This window comes from Diabrotica virgifera, chromosome 4, assembly GCF_917563875.1.
Source record: "Diabrotica virgifera virgifera chromosome 4, PGI_DIABVI_V3a".
Classification (NCBI taxonomy): domain Eukaryota; kingdom Metazoa; phylum Arthropoda; class Insecta; order Coleoptera; family Chrysomelidae; genus Diabrotica; species Diabrotica virgifera.
The window spans coordinates 159729226-159746284 of NC_065446.1; the positions used below are offsets into that span (position 1 = coordinate 159729226).

Genomic DNA, 17059 nt, shown 5'->3' on the forward strand with positions numbered 1-17059 from the left:
AGTGACTATAAATATTATTTTTAAAATCAATTTACCGTTTAAGAAAATTGTAAATTACGCAAAAACTATGACTCCTAGTTATAGAACAGCCCTATACCATTCGAAAGAACAACCTGTGCTTAGTACAATAATTTATTAATATACATGGTGTTTTATTTAAAATAAGCATCATATGACACATTAAATAATCCAATAATGAAACTGTAAATTTTGAACACCCTGTAAATAAATGTGTAATAATCAATCATGGAATACATTAATTATAAAATAAAAACCAGACCGTACTGACAAAAGGTGACAATGTCATACAATGCGATTAATTAACTACATCTTTTGTTTTAAAATCGATTTACAGATTAAGAATTTAAATAATTGTAAATTACGCAAAAACTATGAGACCTAGGTATAGGACATCCATATACCATTCGAAAGAGGTAAAATTGTTTAGTATAATTATTTATTAATATACATGGTGTTTTATTTAAAATAAGAATCATATGACACATTGAATAATCCAATAATGAAACTGTAAATTTTGAACACCCTGTAAATAAATGTGTAATAATTAATCACGAAATGCATTCAACCAATATCCAAATATTTAAATGTAAAAGTAATTTTTTTATAATTTCTTAAATAACTTGAGAATAAGCCTTCTTTTAAAACTTTACATTTTAAGAAAAGTCAACATAACTCAGAACACTCTGTACATAGGTATAGGGAAGTCTTATGAAACTATACCTTATTTTTTGCAGACAATTAAAAAATGCAATAAAATATAGGGTGTTCCATAAGAAAAAATATAACTTTGATACGCCGCCATTTATTGGGACACCCTGTATATTTCAAAATAATTTTAAAATGTAGATTTTATCAACTTACAAACTACTAATTTAAATTTTTTTTCAAATCTTTTACCATTTCGCTGTAATCTTCCGTCCCGTTAGTGGTGACTCACCCTGTATATGCCAAAAAATTATAATTTAAAAATAAAAATCGACCTGATTCGTAATTTGTCTCCAGAATTGCCCATTCTCGAGAAAATGAAATTATTCCAACTCAAGCGTCCTCACTGTACCTATAACTTCAGAGGCTTATATCTTAAAATCATGATTTTTTGGAGCTACATACCCATTGAGTCTTTTGTTGCACACATCAAGGACTACCAGAACACAAAGTTTCAGAGCATTTGACAGAGAGCCATTTCCTTTAAGGTTTCTGCGGGGTCCTTTATAACCTACTCCATAATGAACATTTAGAGTAACAAGTAAATAGTTTATATTTTGTAGTATGCATGTGCCGGGTACCATTCAGCACTGGCTCTCCATACAGTTACTCAAGTATGTCTTCTGGCCAGATTCGTTTCAATCTTCAGTCTTCTAAGGGCTAATCGAATACGTTTCTTATGAACAGATTGTCATATCTGATGTTCGTTCTTTGTGTTTATTCAGTCGAGATGTTATTTCATCTTTTATTAACGGGATTCTTATATCGCTGTGTAAGATTAGATTTGTTACGTACCTACTCCAGATATCATACGAACTGTCTTGGACTGAAATGACTGCAATATTTTGGTATTTGATGGCTTGGTACATCTCCAGAGCTCAATCTCATATGTCCAAATTGGCTTAAGTATATATTTGTAGATGGCTTGCTTTTAAGTGATGGTTTGGACTTTTTATTGAGTACCCAGTACATATTTTTAACCCTTTAACATCGGGAACTGCATATACGCACAAAAGCTTGCTTGCTACATACACGGGAGACGCATATATTCACTTGCATCAAAATGTACTTCAGAGCTGGAAATGTTATATTCATTTTCATAAATAATTAATAAAACAATTATCTTGTGTGCTTGTTTATTCAATTTTACACTAACGAACTTGTTTACCACAAAAGTTGGAAAATGTATAGAAGTGTGGAAGTGTTAAACGGGCGCCCTAGGCCCAAAAACCACTGCAAATTTAAAAATTGGCGTCACAAAAAGGTTAAGTTGGCTTCTTTTTGCTTGTCGAGAAACTTTCAGGGAATTTCGGCCCTCGGCAATAATCTTTCATACTACGTTTAAATTTTTCAAAAATATTTATTAGTTTTCTCAGGATTCCAAAATGAATGTACTTAAATTGGATCATGATTTTGTGCCTACCCCCTTAATAAAGCGACGTTAAAATCACATTTAAAACATTTTCCGGTGAAATTGGGTGAAAACCTGGGACTTATGAAGTCCAGTTGCTTGGATTAATATATCACTTACAATTTTTATTGTTTTTTAGCGTTTAAAAAATGAACTAGCTGTACCAGATCATGAAGAAAGTCTACAGTTATCTCCTGTGGAAGAAGCAGCCTACAAAACATTTACCCCAATAGAAGAAGGTCCTGCCCAGGAGTTCCATGATTTTGAAATTGGTGATTTTATGGATGATGGTTTAAATGAACAGTTATTTGCATTTAGCCAACAAGTAGAGGATAATTTACAAAGTGATAATAAATTTAGTCCAGTTAGAGATGCACAAACCCCAGTTAGTAAATTAAATTTTAAACACACAACTCCAAAAGAAAAGTTACTGGCAAATGATTCTTTTGATGATTTATTACAGAATATAGATATGGAAACACTAACACAAACTTCTGATAGTGGAGACTTTCAAACCAATGATGATATGTACAGTTCTAGCCAAAAAATAATAAGTACTAGTTCTGGAAAAATGGAATTCTATAGGACAAAAAGTTTTGAAATGGCTAATAATATCAATTCTGGTAAGAATTGGTAGAATATAGATTTTTTATGTCGTTAAGTGCTATTTTTCAATAACAATTCAGCATAAGTATATTTTTGTTTGAATTTCTTTTGTTTGTCAGTTTAGGATTAATAAAAATACTTTAATATTGTTCAAATACACTTGCGAGCAAAAAAATCGGGTCACTCGATGAATTATACACGTTAGATGTCTCGAATTTCCTAAACCTATTGTGCGATTTGAGTGATTTTTTTAGTATGTTATAGCCTTATCATTCAAGAAAATCAATGTCATAATATTGTTGTTAGACAGGTAAATGTCATTTTATACCGGGTGTAACATTCATACTGTGTTTTTCCTTAAAGTTCGGGATACCCTGTGGAATATTCTTGCATATATAAAATATTTAAATTAAAACTCAATTGTAGTCTTAGGCTTTCTTAAAATTTTGCTTTTTGATTCATTCGCTTATGTAGAATAATAAAAGAGATATGTACTTTTATATTACAAATGAGGTATGCTATTTGGTCTTGATCAATATCATTCCAAATCTCGAGCGCTACTGTTTCTACCTTTTGTAACGTTCTAGGAGGTGGCAAACGCTGTCGTAGTCTTCTGCCAATTACATATGTCACACAAATGTTCGATCCGGTTAAGATCTGGACTATGTGATGGCCAATTTCAAAGTCCGAAGATTTACCTGTTGTAAATATTCGGTTACAGTTCGTGAACGTGAGGTCTTGCATCATTATCGTACATTAGCAAAAAAATTGTTACCAATATAAGGAGTAGTGATGTAACGAATGTCATTTTTTGAACATTCGCGAATACGAATGCGAATATCTGCTACTGACATTCGCGAATGCGGATGCGAATGCGAATAGTCAGTTTTTTTTAAATTTTTTTCTATTTTAGTAATGTCTAAATTTATAATGAGAAGGTAATTAATATTTAGTGTAAATCAATGTGAATATAGCTTTATTACATAATTAGCCTAATAAAATAAAAAAAGTCAAAATGTAAATTCGTACAGGTTAAACCAAATTTTATATCAAAGTTTAGGTGGGTACAAAAGATATTTTCAAGAAAGTATCCAAATCATACAAGGAGATCATTGTTTAAATAATTAAAAAGGGGTCAGTTTTGCAAAAAAAATACTTTTTTACCTGCTGAGGTAATTCACTTATTAATAAAAGTCTATGGGATTTTTTTCTGCAAAGTTGAAGGGTAAGTCTTACACATAAGACTTACTAAATTAAATTTGACCCTCTATTTATTTAAATAATTGTATATAAAACTTTAAAAACAAATTTGCAAAAAATTATTTTTAGCGTTTTAAATAAGCACTATAAAATATCTTATTTTACATAGTAAGTTGCACTATGTTACCAGTATTAAGCAAAAAAAAATTGGTCGAAAAATATTTAATATTTTTTGAGATATTGAATTTGTTTATTAAATGTTACTATATTTTCAATTGCAAAAACGCGGTTGTTGCCAAAGAAATATTCACCTGCTTAACATCTCATTATTTTTATTTTTATGTATATTTTCGATAAATGTCTTGATAAATTCAAATTTCCATTAAACTCCCCCCTAAAATGGCATTTGAAAATTATTAAAATTTGTTTATAATTTGTTTTTTCAATACCGTCGCGGGGATTAAGTATTTTGAAATGCCGTTTCGATAATTGGGTTCCTGGGAATTTTTTACTAATTAACAAAAATTGTTTGTCGTTTTTCTTCTTTTTTTCTTGGAGTTATATTACTACGGGCCCTTTTAGGGTTAAATTTTATTAAGATTTTCGAATCTCTGAGTTGTAGAATCTAGACCTAAAAATATTAAGATTTAACTAAAATCTCCTAAATAAAATGTGGCTACTTATTGAGTTACAGGGTGTTTTATTTAAAAATCATTGTTACCAATTACTTTAAAACTATTTGACGTATCCTTATCATACTTGGCAGAAAGTGTGGCTTTTATACACCCCACTAAATTGTGATTAATAAACGTTTCTAGCTAGTGCCAGAGGCGTACGACAGGGGATATTGAATGATTCATCCTTCCCAAATTCTACGCCACTGAGTGAATTACTATTTTAGCGAAATTTTTCGATTCTTCAATAGTTTGTATGTAAATAACTTTATTGGTATCGATAAAGTCATAAGTTTGAGAGATATTGGAAGTTTAAAATGAATAAATGACTGAATCAAAATAACTATGCCGTTTCATTTTTAACGTCCAATATCTCGAAAACTAATGACTTAATCGTTACCAGTAAAGAGTATATTATTTACATAGAAAGTATTGGAGAATCTAAAAATTTCGCTAAAATAGTAATTCCCTCAGTGGCGTAGAATTTGGGAAGAGTCAACCATTATATCCCCTGTTGTACGCCTCTGGTAGTAGCTAGAAACTTTTATTTATCATAATTTAGTAGACTGTATAGTACCCACACGTTTTGCCAAGTATGATAAGGATACGTCAAATAGTTTGAAAGTCTTGGTAAAAATAATTTTTAAATTTTTAAATAAAACACCCTGTAGCTCAGTAAGTAGCCACATTTTATATAAGTGAATTTAGACAAATCTTAATATTTTTAGGTCTAGAATCTACAACTTACAGATTCGACATTCTTAATGAAAATTAACCCTAAAAGGGCACGTAGCAATATAACTCCAAGAAAAAAAAAGAAGAGAAAAAAGACAAAAAAAATTTGTTAATTAGTGAAAAATTCCCAGAAACCCAATTATCGAAACGGCATTTCAAAATAGTTAATCCCCGCGACGTTATTAAAAAAACAAATTATAAACAAATTTGAATAATTTTCAAATGCCATTTTAGGGGAAAGTTTAATTGAGATTTGAATTTATCAATACATTTATCGAAAATAGACATAAAAATAAAAATAATAAGATTTAATACAGGTGAATATTTCTTTGGCAACAACCGCATTTTTGCAATTGAAAATAGAGTAACATTTAATAAACAAATTCAATATCTCAAAAAATATTAAATATTTTTGGACCAATTTTTTTTTATTAATACATACTGATAAAATAGCGCAACTTTTCCTGTAAAATAAGATATTTTATAGTGCTTATTTAAAACGCTAAAAATATTTTTTTTGCAAATTTGTTTTTAAAGTTTTATGTATAATTAATTAAATAAATAGGGGGTCAAATTTAATTTAGTAAGTCTTATGTGAAAGATTTGCCCTTCAAGTTTGTAGAAAACAATCCTATAGACCTTCATTAGTAATTGAATGACCTCAGCAGTTAAAAAAGTAATTTTTTTGCAAAAATGACCCCTTTTTAATTATTTAAACAATGATCCCCTTATACGATTTGGATACTTTCTTGAAAATATCTTTTGTACCCATCTAAACTTTGATATAAAATTTGTTTCAACCTGTACGAATTTACATTTTGATTTACATGTAGTGTAATTTTATTTTACTAGACTAAATACCAAATAATACACTTGTCCAAAAAATTAGCACACTACCTTAAAAATGGATCACTTTTGATGTCTCGTATTTCCTAAACCTGTTGTCCGATTTAAGTGATTTTTTAAACATGGTATAGCCTTATTCTTTAACAATATCGCTGTAATAACATTGTTTCTAGAAAGGTAAATTGTCATTGTATAACCGGTGTACCAATCAAACTGTGTTTTTTTTCTCAAAGTTCGCATGACCCTGTGGAATATTCTAACAATTATAAAATACTGAAATTAAAACCCAACTGTAGCCTCAGGTTTTCTTAACATTTTTTTTATTCATGTAGAATATTTTTATTATGTTATCATCGAATACCAAAAGCCATAAGTATAATCCAAGAATTGTTAGTTTTTGGCAAGAATTTGAATATATTTGTTAATGCATTTAATAAGTCTTATTTTTATTATATCTTCATTGAACAATAAACTTGATTAGTTAAAGTATTGTTTTGTTTGCTTCCATTCTGAAATTTCATGGTTCATATTTCTGATTAGGATAAGACGAACACACACCTTGGGAGACTGAGCTAGGCCATGGTGAACAGGCTATCTTGGATGATTGAAGTATTATTTTGATTAGGTATCTGGGGTGGTTTATCGTATTCGTTTCACTGGTTTTTATTATGTTGAATAATAAAAAAGTTAGTACTTTAACAACTAGCCATGTTATAGCCTCAGGTTTTTTTAAGATTCTTTTTTTTATTCACGAAGCTTATGTTGAATAACAAAAAAGTTAGTACTTTACTACTTTAACAACTAGCCATGTTTTTCATCAATACAGGGTGTTTTTAAATAAGTATGGCAAACTTTAAGGGGTAATTATGCATGAAAAGATAATGGCAGTTTGCTTTATAAACGTTACAAATGTCCGCAAATACTTCGTTTCCGAGATAAAATAACGTGAAGGCTGATAATGTGATTATATACGAGTTTAAGTTGCGTTTTCTTAATAAAAAAGATGAGATTTTGATTTTTTTAACCTAATTTTATTATCTTCAAATTTTTTTCTGATATTCATATTTGCAAAGCATTCGCACAAATTTCGCGAATGCGAATATTCGTTACATCACTAATAAGAAGCCGATAGCATGGTAGCTAAGTCCTTCGCTATGTAAGGTCATTGCTTGAACACACTCATCGCGGGTCAAATTCCTTGTAGCGCGTTCTATTTCCACCAAACAACACAAAGAAATACTACTAATCTACTAATTTTCACAACAAATCAGACACTTTTTGACTGTTAACAATTTGACATCCATTAACTTGTTAATTTCTCATAGCCTAGTTTAGGCTTGTTTATTAAGCTAATAAGAAAATGAGGATTTATTGACGAAAAACATGGTTAGTTGTTAACGTACCTAACTTTTTTTATTATCCAACATAAGCAAATGAATAAAAAAAGAAAATGTTTACAAAGCGTAAGGCCACAATTGAGTTTTAATTTCAATATTTTACATATGCTAGAATATTCCACAAGGTGTTCCGAACTTTAAGTAAAAATCACAGTATTATTGTTACACCCAATATAAAACGACATCGATTTTCTTAAATAATAAGGCTATAACGTACTAAAAAATGACTCAAATCGGACAACAGTTTTAGGAAATTCGAGACATCTAATGTGTATAATTCATCGAGTGACCCGATTTTTTTGCTCGCAAGTGTATAACATTTGTTGCATTTCTATGTTCAATGAACACTTTATTAATAATTTATAACTAAACTACATTTTACACTTCTTCTTCTTTTGATCATAACCCTGGGTAAGTTTTTGCCTGTCTGGCTATGTCCTTCCATTCAGACCTCTCTTGCGCCCTTCTTCATTATCTTACATTCATAAGTTTTTTTGCTATGAATGTGAGACAACTACAATTTCCACTATTGTTGTTAAAAACAAAAATGATAAGAGACACTGCTGATTCCTTAAAATCAAAAATACATTTGAATTCTGGGCACCTCCAGATACTCATATGCCTAGGGCTGAAGCAAATGTGTTTAACAATTAATCGATTTAATTATATATTGGATTATTATTGTTTTCACCCAATTTTGAAAAAATGTGAAAACATTGAATTACCAATGTCCGTCCATAAACACAACTCCTCTGTCTCTGTCATTATGCCAGGATCAGGTAGAATGACATGAGGTGTCGAATGAAAGCTTATAAGGCAAGGATGGTAGCTACTAAAGGTCAAAAATTTGGCCTAGAACTCCCGGTTTTGGAAATGCATCAGAAGTACTGTTTTAAAGTCGCTGGAATAGTACAAGCGATATATTATTCGACACGCCTTAGCAAGACGAGAACAAAATACTTCTGGTTTGATGACTGTCTGTCCGCGAATACAATTCCTCCGTTATTAATACAGATAGAATAACAAATGAGGTGTCAAATGAAAACTTGTAACCCAAGGATGGAATTAAAGATAGGAATTTGACCTCGGACTTCCGGTTTTAGAGTTGCAACCGAAAGTACCGTTTTAAGGTACACCTAAATAGTATATTAGACGTGCCTTAGCAAGATGAGAACAAATGTATACTTTTGGTTTTTATCTCGTTTCCGGTTAAAAAGCTCTAACCGGAAGTGCGATATTATAGTCACAGAAATGTTTAGTAAAAATTACTCAAAATCATTGAAATCGTATATCAATCGACGCAAAGTTACCCGAAGTCGTAACGAATTAGTTTCTAATAAAGCGATTTAATTTAAAAAAAATGATGAAAGAATGATGCAACTGGAATTGTAGAACTTCCCAACAGTTTACAGTCTAACATTTGACTCTTGCCAGTGAGTCACAAAGGATTTCCTGGCTTAAAAATCTACGTATGTGGTTCAACAGAACAACCTCAAATCTTTTCAGAGTAACAGCGTGCAAAGTACAGATTGCTATGATGGTCGCAAACATCCGAAACGGATAGGAACTACAAGAAGAAAAAGAACGAATGACCCTCGTCAATTGATTGTTGGACTATAATTAATTAAAAAAAAGTAAATTTGTAAATAAAAAAAATTAAGAGTTGATAAAAAGCTCCACTGCGTTTAGTCAGGTCTTCAAGTTTTTATTTTTACACAAATTTTCATAGTGTTCAAATACCTACTACTTTTTTCATACTGTTAATATAATAGTAGGAAAACTACGTATTACTAATATAAATTTTTTGCTATTTTACAGAAAGTGTGCCAAAAAAGTGTACCCAGGAAGAAGTTGAATATAAGAGGAAATTAGCTTTGGCAAAACTAGAATCAAAACGGAAGGCTGATAAAGTGCTGAGTAAGTTCTTACTTTCGAGTATTCGTTACAAATCGTTACTTTTGTATAAAGTAATCATTTACAGTATTCGTTACTTTGATTACTATAATTACTTTTGTTACTTTTGTATTTGAGTACCAGTAATCATATCGAGAATCGTATTTCTCAGTAGGTAGGTATTTTGTATAGCTATTCCGATATAACAACGACCTTCACCGATCTGTTTAAGGGATAAAAATGATTTGATTACTATGATTACTTTTGTTACTTTTGTATTTGAGTACCGGTAATCATATCAAGAATCGTATTTCTCAGTGGGTAGGTATTTTGTATAGGTATTCCGATATAATAACGACCTTCACGAAGTACGAAGTAATCCAGAGTAATCAAAGTAGATACAATAGGCACTCGTTACTCGCTCTGATACTGATACGATTGGTACTCGCTCTAATACGATTGGTATGAAGTAACGAAGTAATCAGAGTAATCAAAGTAGATACAATAGTCTTACCTCTGATACGATTGGTACGAAGTAATCAGAGTAACGATTTGCCTCTCTGTTTAGTAATCGTTACTTTCGGTATTCGTAAGTAACGAGTACTTTGTAACGAATAGTTACTTTTTAAACATCACTACAGGTCACCACAAAACGCAAGAATACAAAAACAAAATTCCTAAACAAACATTTCTATTGCATATCATATATTATAAAACCGGTTGTATACTGGTTGCAGTGTCTTGCTGTTGCATAATTATTAGGAACAAATTGACAAATACATAATCTAAAATTTTATTAATTGCTCACCAGGCCTAGGCCTTTACATTACATATACAGTTTACATTACATTGTAATTCACAACAATTTTTTTTTCTTGTATGGTTCCGTCGTATATTTTACTATTCTTTATTCAACTCTGTTATTTCTTTCTAGTTAAGGACTCCAATACCCCTAGACCTTTGACAACACTGTCATACCACCTTTTCTTCGGACGTCCTTTCTTCTTTTTTCCCTATTGATCGTCTGGTCTGCAAAACATCATACCGAGCGATAAGTATTCACTTCAATAAAACATTTTGACGGTAATCCTCTATTTGCACATTTGAGTGACTTTGCATTGTCTGTGTTAATTTTTAAAAGTAAATTTAATAAACAAGAGTGCAGGAACCGCTTAGTAACAGACAATTTATATGACATTATGCATTCATCCCAATCAGTTTATCTTCAAAAGGTTTGTGACAATTTTACACTGTCCGAAAAAGTGGTTAAAACTATTGAGTACAACCAATTTATCCAATAAAGAAGCTGATGATGAACTGCAAGAAGTTGAGTTTACATTAACTGAATAGTGAATATCTTTCCCTTTAAGGTTTTTCGTTTTGAATAATTTGTTTATTTGTCTTCGTTTGTTTCTTTTACAAAAAATTAAATATATTATTTTCTCTCGGTTACAGAAACATAGCTACGCAACGAATTGGTTTGGTTACCACGCCTCCTAGTATCTCTATATCATTTTAAATAAGTTTCTCTCACTTCCTACCGTTCAAACTGCACACCCATCTTAAATTATTTCGTATAAGAGTACCTATAAAAAGAATCATTATAGGTTTTGAGGTATCATATTTCAAAGTACCTGTTTATCTCCCTAGTTTGAAATATTTAGTAAATACATATTTTGTTTTCTAAGCTTTTTATACAATTTCAGGTCCCACAAAATGTTCGCTGCAGCAAATTGAAGAGAAAAGACTTCAGGCATTAGCAAAAATCGAAAGTAAAAAGCAGCAAGAGATTATAGAAAAAAAACGTCAAGAAGCTTTAAAAAGATTGGAACTTCGGCAGCAGAAAAATGCAATTATGGTCAAAAGTTCATTAGTTAGCAGGCTGAAATAGATCTATATATATGTATACGAAACAACAATTAAAATAAAACACTTTTATATAAAAATTATATTATGTTTATTTAAAATTAATAGATAGTGATTATAAAAAATGTGTTTAATTACATTTTTGATGCCTGGATTGACTTCAATTCTGTAGATACTTGACAACAGCAATAAAGGATTATTATTAGAATAAAATTTCCATACCAATCTAAAAAAATATTTTTGCGTTAGTTTATTTACATACACTGGGGTGCAAAATTAACCGGACACCTTAAAAATGGGTCATTTTTGATATCTCGAATTTCTTGAACCTGTTGTCCGATGTAAGTGATTTTTTAATATATTATAGCCTTATTCTTTAACAATATCGCTGTAAGAGTATTGTTGCTAAACAGGTAAATTTTCAGTGTATACCGGGTGTACCAATCAAACTGTGTTTTTTTCTCAAACGTCGCATCACCCTGTGGAATATTCTAACATTTATAAAATATTGAAATTAAAATCCAACTATAGCCTCATGTTTTCTCAACATTCTGTTTTTTGATTCATTCGCTTATGTTGGACCGTAAAAAAGTTAGGTACTTTAACAATTAGCCATGTTTTTCATCAATACAGGGTGTTTTTCAATAAGTATGACAAACTTCAAGGGGTAATTCTACATGAAAAAATAATAATAGTTTGCTTTATAAACCTATGTCCGCAAATGTTTCGTTTCTAAGATAGAGGGTGTTGAAATTTCTCTTACAAACTGAAGATTTATTTATTGCTTTAAAACCGGTTGAGATATGCAAATATAATTTGGTGGGTTTTAAGACGTAGTTATTGTACATTTTTTGACATACAAGCAGTGACTTTTGCCCAAACTGTGATTATTTTTCATGCAGAATTACCTCTTAAAGTTTGTCATACTTATATAAAAACTCCCTGTATTGATGAAAAACATGGCTAGTTGTTAAAGTACCTAACTTTTTTATGGTCTAATGTAAGCAAATGAATCAAAAAACAAAATGTTGAGAAAACATGAGGCTATAGTTGGATTTTAATTTCAGTATTTTATAAATGCTAGAATATTCCAGACTGCAATGCGAACTTTGAGAAAAAAACACAGTTTGACTGGTACACCCGGTATACAATGAAAATTTAAGTGTTTGGCAACAATAGTTCCCAGTTGTCAAGATGGCGTCCTCTGGCACACACACGTTGTCAGAGCTCTCGCAAAATTTAAATCAAAAATGTGGTAAATGCAATAGAAAATTTGTAAAAGGTGTGAAGTGTTGTTTGTGTCAATCTACCCTACACTTCAAATGTGCAAATGTTGAGGAAAATGTTGACGTTATTGACTTTAAGTGCGAAAGCTGTGGCATACCGGATAACGACTTTTATGATGCCATTGAGGATTTATCAAATACCGGCAAGTTAAATTCCAAATTATTTATCTATATGTTTAAACAAAAAGATGATTTAATTAACGAACTTAAAGATAAAATAAAAGTTCTAAATTCTCAAATAGAATTATTAAATAAATTAAACACAATTTACCATTTGCCAGTTGATTCAAATACAGATAAGGCAGCTAATATAAAACCGGCCTTGTCAAAACAAAACCAGATTGATAAAATTGCCACAAAAACTACATTAACAAATGTAGTACCCACTACTAGCAAAAACGATGGGAATTCCTTTTGTGAACAAAAACAAGACCACAACAAAATAACACGCAATCAACTGTTTACAGAAATTTTAAAAATAGAAACACAGAATAAATGTCAAGAGATTATAAATCTACCAATAACAGAGGCTAAAGAAGAATGGACTGAAGTGAAAAGAAATAAACAAAGAAGAAAAAAGATAAATAGACCCCAAATTGTTGGTACTAGCACCGAGGAGCTGCTGCCGGAATAAAGGGTGTCCCTAAATTCACCGACTTGCATGTATACAGAGTTGACCCAGCTACCGATGTGGCTACGATAGAAAAATTACTAAAATCGCACTTCCCAGAGGTTTTATGTGAATCTATAACATCCAACCGTTTATGCATCCTTCAAAGTAAGAATATATCTAGAGAATTTTAAGAAAGCCATGGACCCATCAATCTGGCCTAAAAATGCATGTGTTAATAGTTTTTTATACCTTCGGAACAATTCCAAACTCCAATCCCAGAGGTAATGTTTAACCCTGAGTTGCTACTTAATGTCCAAAGTATTAGTGTTGAAAAAGCTTGTGAAATTTCTTTAGATATTAATAACTTTAAGGATATAAACGTAATTTGTTTAACAGAATTATGGGAGACAATTGACTCTGTAGACTACGTTTACCTTGAAGGTTATAATCTAGTAAGTAACTACACCCGTGACAACTTCTGCAGAGGTAGAGGCATAGGAATATGGGTTAGAAATGGTTTAAAATCAAACAAAATCGATGTTCACGAGTTTTGTGTTAATAAACATTCAGAATTTTGTTGCATTTCATATAAAGACAGATTAAATAACATAGTTATAATATTAAACTGTTATAGGTCCCCCTCTGGCAATATTAATACTTTTTTAGAAAATGTTGAGTCGGTTTTAAATTTCGTTTTTAAATCTAATACTTATATTATTGTATGCGGTGATTTTAATATTGATACAAGATATTTAAATTATGATGTTATCAAACTACAAAATGTCCTTTCTTCTTTTAATGTAAATTTTAATCTCGTAAAATGGCCCACTAGGGTCACGGATACCAGCATTACGACGATTGATAACGTCTTTGTTAATTTTTCAAACTCTTCTGTTACTTGTGTAAACGACAATACTGTGTCCGACCATCGAACTGTACTGATTGAGTTTGATTTTGGGGCGGGTGAGTCGAGTGTTTTCTATCAAAAAAAAATTTTTAATGACATTACTATAAATAAATTTATAAATGACATCTCAAGTGAGGACTGGAATCAAATATATGGTATCCTAGATACAAATATTGCTTTTAATACCTTTTTTAATATTTTTATGTATCATTTTAACATTTATTTTCCTATTATAAATAAAAAGTCCAAATTAAATAGTAATAAATGGGTTAATAATGAGGTGAGACGATCAAGTTGCCAATTAAAAAATTTGCATGCATTATCTAGGGCATTTCCAGAGTTGCGTGATTATTATAGACATAAAAAAAGAGAGCATCAAAAGCTTCTAAATTTAACCAAAAAATGCCATTACCAAAATATAATAAGCACCTCAGATAATCCTTCTAAAATCTGATTTTTCAAAAGGTAAAAAAAATGAGAGTAACATAACACTTTCAAACGGGGATAACTTAATTACAGATTCATTAGAAATAGCCAATAAATTTAACCTATTTTTTAAAAATGCTCCATTGGATGCACAATTCCAAACAAACCTGATAATACATATCCTTGTAACAACACTGTTTTGGATGTCCACTTTCTTCTACATCCGTACACTACAATAGAATTAAACAAATTATTAAACCAAAAACTAAAAAACAAAAAATCTCAGGGCTTTGATGAAATCCCTGGATTTTTAATAAAAAAGGTTGTTTCGTTTATAATATCGCCATTAACATATTTAGTTAATTTATCATTTTCAAATGGCAATTTTCCAGATTGTATAAAAACGGGAAAGGTGTTACCAATTCATAAAAAAGGTGACCCAAAACAAGTAAATAATTACCGCCCAATAACAATTTCTTCGGTATTTTCAAAAATTTTTGAGTACAGTTATTTACAAAGACTTAACTCATTTTTACAGACGAATAAAGTGATTGTTAGTAACCAACATGGTTTCCAGTCCAAAAAATCTACCCATACAGCAATGCATTCCTTTTATGATACTCTCGCATCTTTAATAGATACTGGAGAGAGTCCTGTTGGGATATTTTGTGATCTTAGCAGGGCTTTCGACTGTGTCAATCACGAAATTTTATTTTATAAATTAAAAAATATCGGCATTCAAGGGCGTGCGTTAAATTGGTTAACATCATATTTAACTGCACGTCGTCAATACGTCAGCTTAACAGAAAAAGGAAAATTATCAAATGCGACGCATAAATCCAACTATCTCGATATTGACATAGGTGTACCGCAAGACTCAATTTTAGGACCTGTTCTCTTTCTTATTTATGTAAACGATGTTGTCTCGGTTAACTCGGATGGACATTTCACGATATTTGCAGACGACATAAATGTAACAGTCAATGGACCTGATAGTTCTTTGAAGTCCAAATGTAACAGCTTACTGTCAGATCTTTACAACTGGTTCTGTAATAATTATTTATTGTTGAACACCCAAAAAACTCTTTTCATGCAGTTTCATAATAGGCAACGATGTATTAATCCAATTAACTTAAATATAAATAATAATGATATTGAACTTGTTTCATCATTAAAGTTCTTAGGGCTTCATTTAGATGAATGTCTTAATTGGAGGAAACATTGTGATACGCTGGCCGCAAAGTTAAACTCAGTAACGTTTTTGTTTCGAAATTTAAAACAAATTGTGCCCAAGCCGAATCTCGTTTGAGATACGGGATTTGTTTTTGGGGATCAAGTTGCCATATCAATGAAGTCTTTTTTGCACAAAAAAGAATAATACGGACTATTGCTGGTATCCCTCATAAAACAAGTTGTAGGCAGTACTTTCAAAATTTCAAAATATTGCCATTGGCCTGTATTTATATTCTGGAGACTTGTATATATATATATATATATATATATATATATATATATATATATATATATATATATATATATATATATATATATATATATTAATTAAACGAAAAGATTTCTCTGGTATACAGAAGAAATCTTTTCCGTAGCGGACGCGAAAATGTAAATTTCAAAGTCTTCATAAAAGACGATGAACGACAAAAGACACCTCTTTGTGTCACAGATTTGTCTACAAAGCCACGTTATTCGCTACACATTCGTCAATAACGGAGAAGAACCGTGATATGAAAGGAAACGGCAATTGCATTTTATTTCACTTCGACCACCACCGATATTCTACACGACGTGTTTCGAGCTCATGTCAAGCTCTCGTCAGGAACATCTAGGTGTAGTAATTAATATAGATGTCGTACCAAGTGTACTGAAGTCTGGTTATTTTATTATTACCAGAAAGGCCAAAAGCATTTTCTTACATCTCGACCATCCACCTAGATGTTCCTGACGAGAGCTTGACATGAGCTCGAAACACGTCGTGTAGAATATCGGTGGTGGTCGAAGTGAAATAAAATGCAATTGCCGTTTCCTTTCATATCACGGTTCTTCTCCGTTATTGACGAATGTGTAGCGAATAACGTGGCTTTGTAGACAAATCTGTGACACAAAGAGGTGTCTTTTGTCGTTCATCGTCTTTTATGAAGACTTTGAAATTTACATTTTCGCGTCCGCTACGGAAAAGATTTCTTCTGTATACCAGAGAAATCTTTTCGTTTAATTAATATAGATGTCGTACCAAGTGTACTGAAGTCTGGTTATTTTATTATTACCAGAAAGGCCAAAAGCATTTTCTTACACCTCGACCATCCACCTAGATGTTCCTGACGAGAGCTTGACATGAGCTCGAAACACGTCGTGTAGAATATCGGTGGTGGTCGAAGTGAAATAAAATGCAATTGCCGTTTCCTTTCATATATATATATATATATATATATATATATATATATATTGATGCACGTTA

At 31.0% G+C, this 17059-nt stretch overlaps 1 protein-coding gene across 2 annotated transcripts in view; it reads left to right on the forward strand.

Annotated features, from left to right (window-relative positions):
* Positions 1 to 11596, forward strand: part of LOC126883198 (uncharacterized) — a 28224-nt gene extending 16628 nt beyond the window's left edge. Inside the window, exons 3-6 of one of the 2 annotated variants that reach the window (XM_050648449.1) lie at positions 2277 to 2522; positions 2601 to 2760; positions 9414 to 9512; positions 11195 to 11596. In XM_050648449.1, the coding sequence (XP_050504406.1) occupies positions 2277 to 2522; positions 2601 to 2760; positions 9414 to 9512; positions 11195 to 11379 (690 nt within the window). In that variant the 3' untranslated portion in view covers positions 11380 to 11596. Of the gene's footprint in view, positions 1 to 2276; positions 2761 to 9413; positions 9513 to 11194 lie in introns of both variants that reach the window. The other variant, XM_050648448.1, reaches the window with a different exon arrangement.
* Positions 11597 to 17059: the final 5463 nt, after the last annotated feature.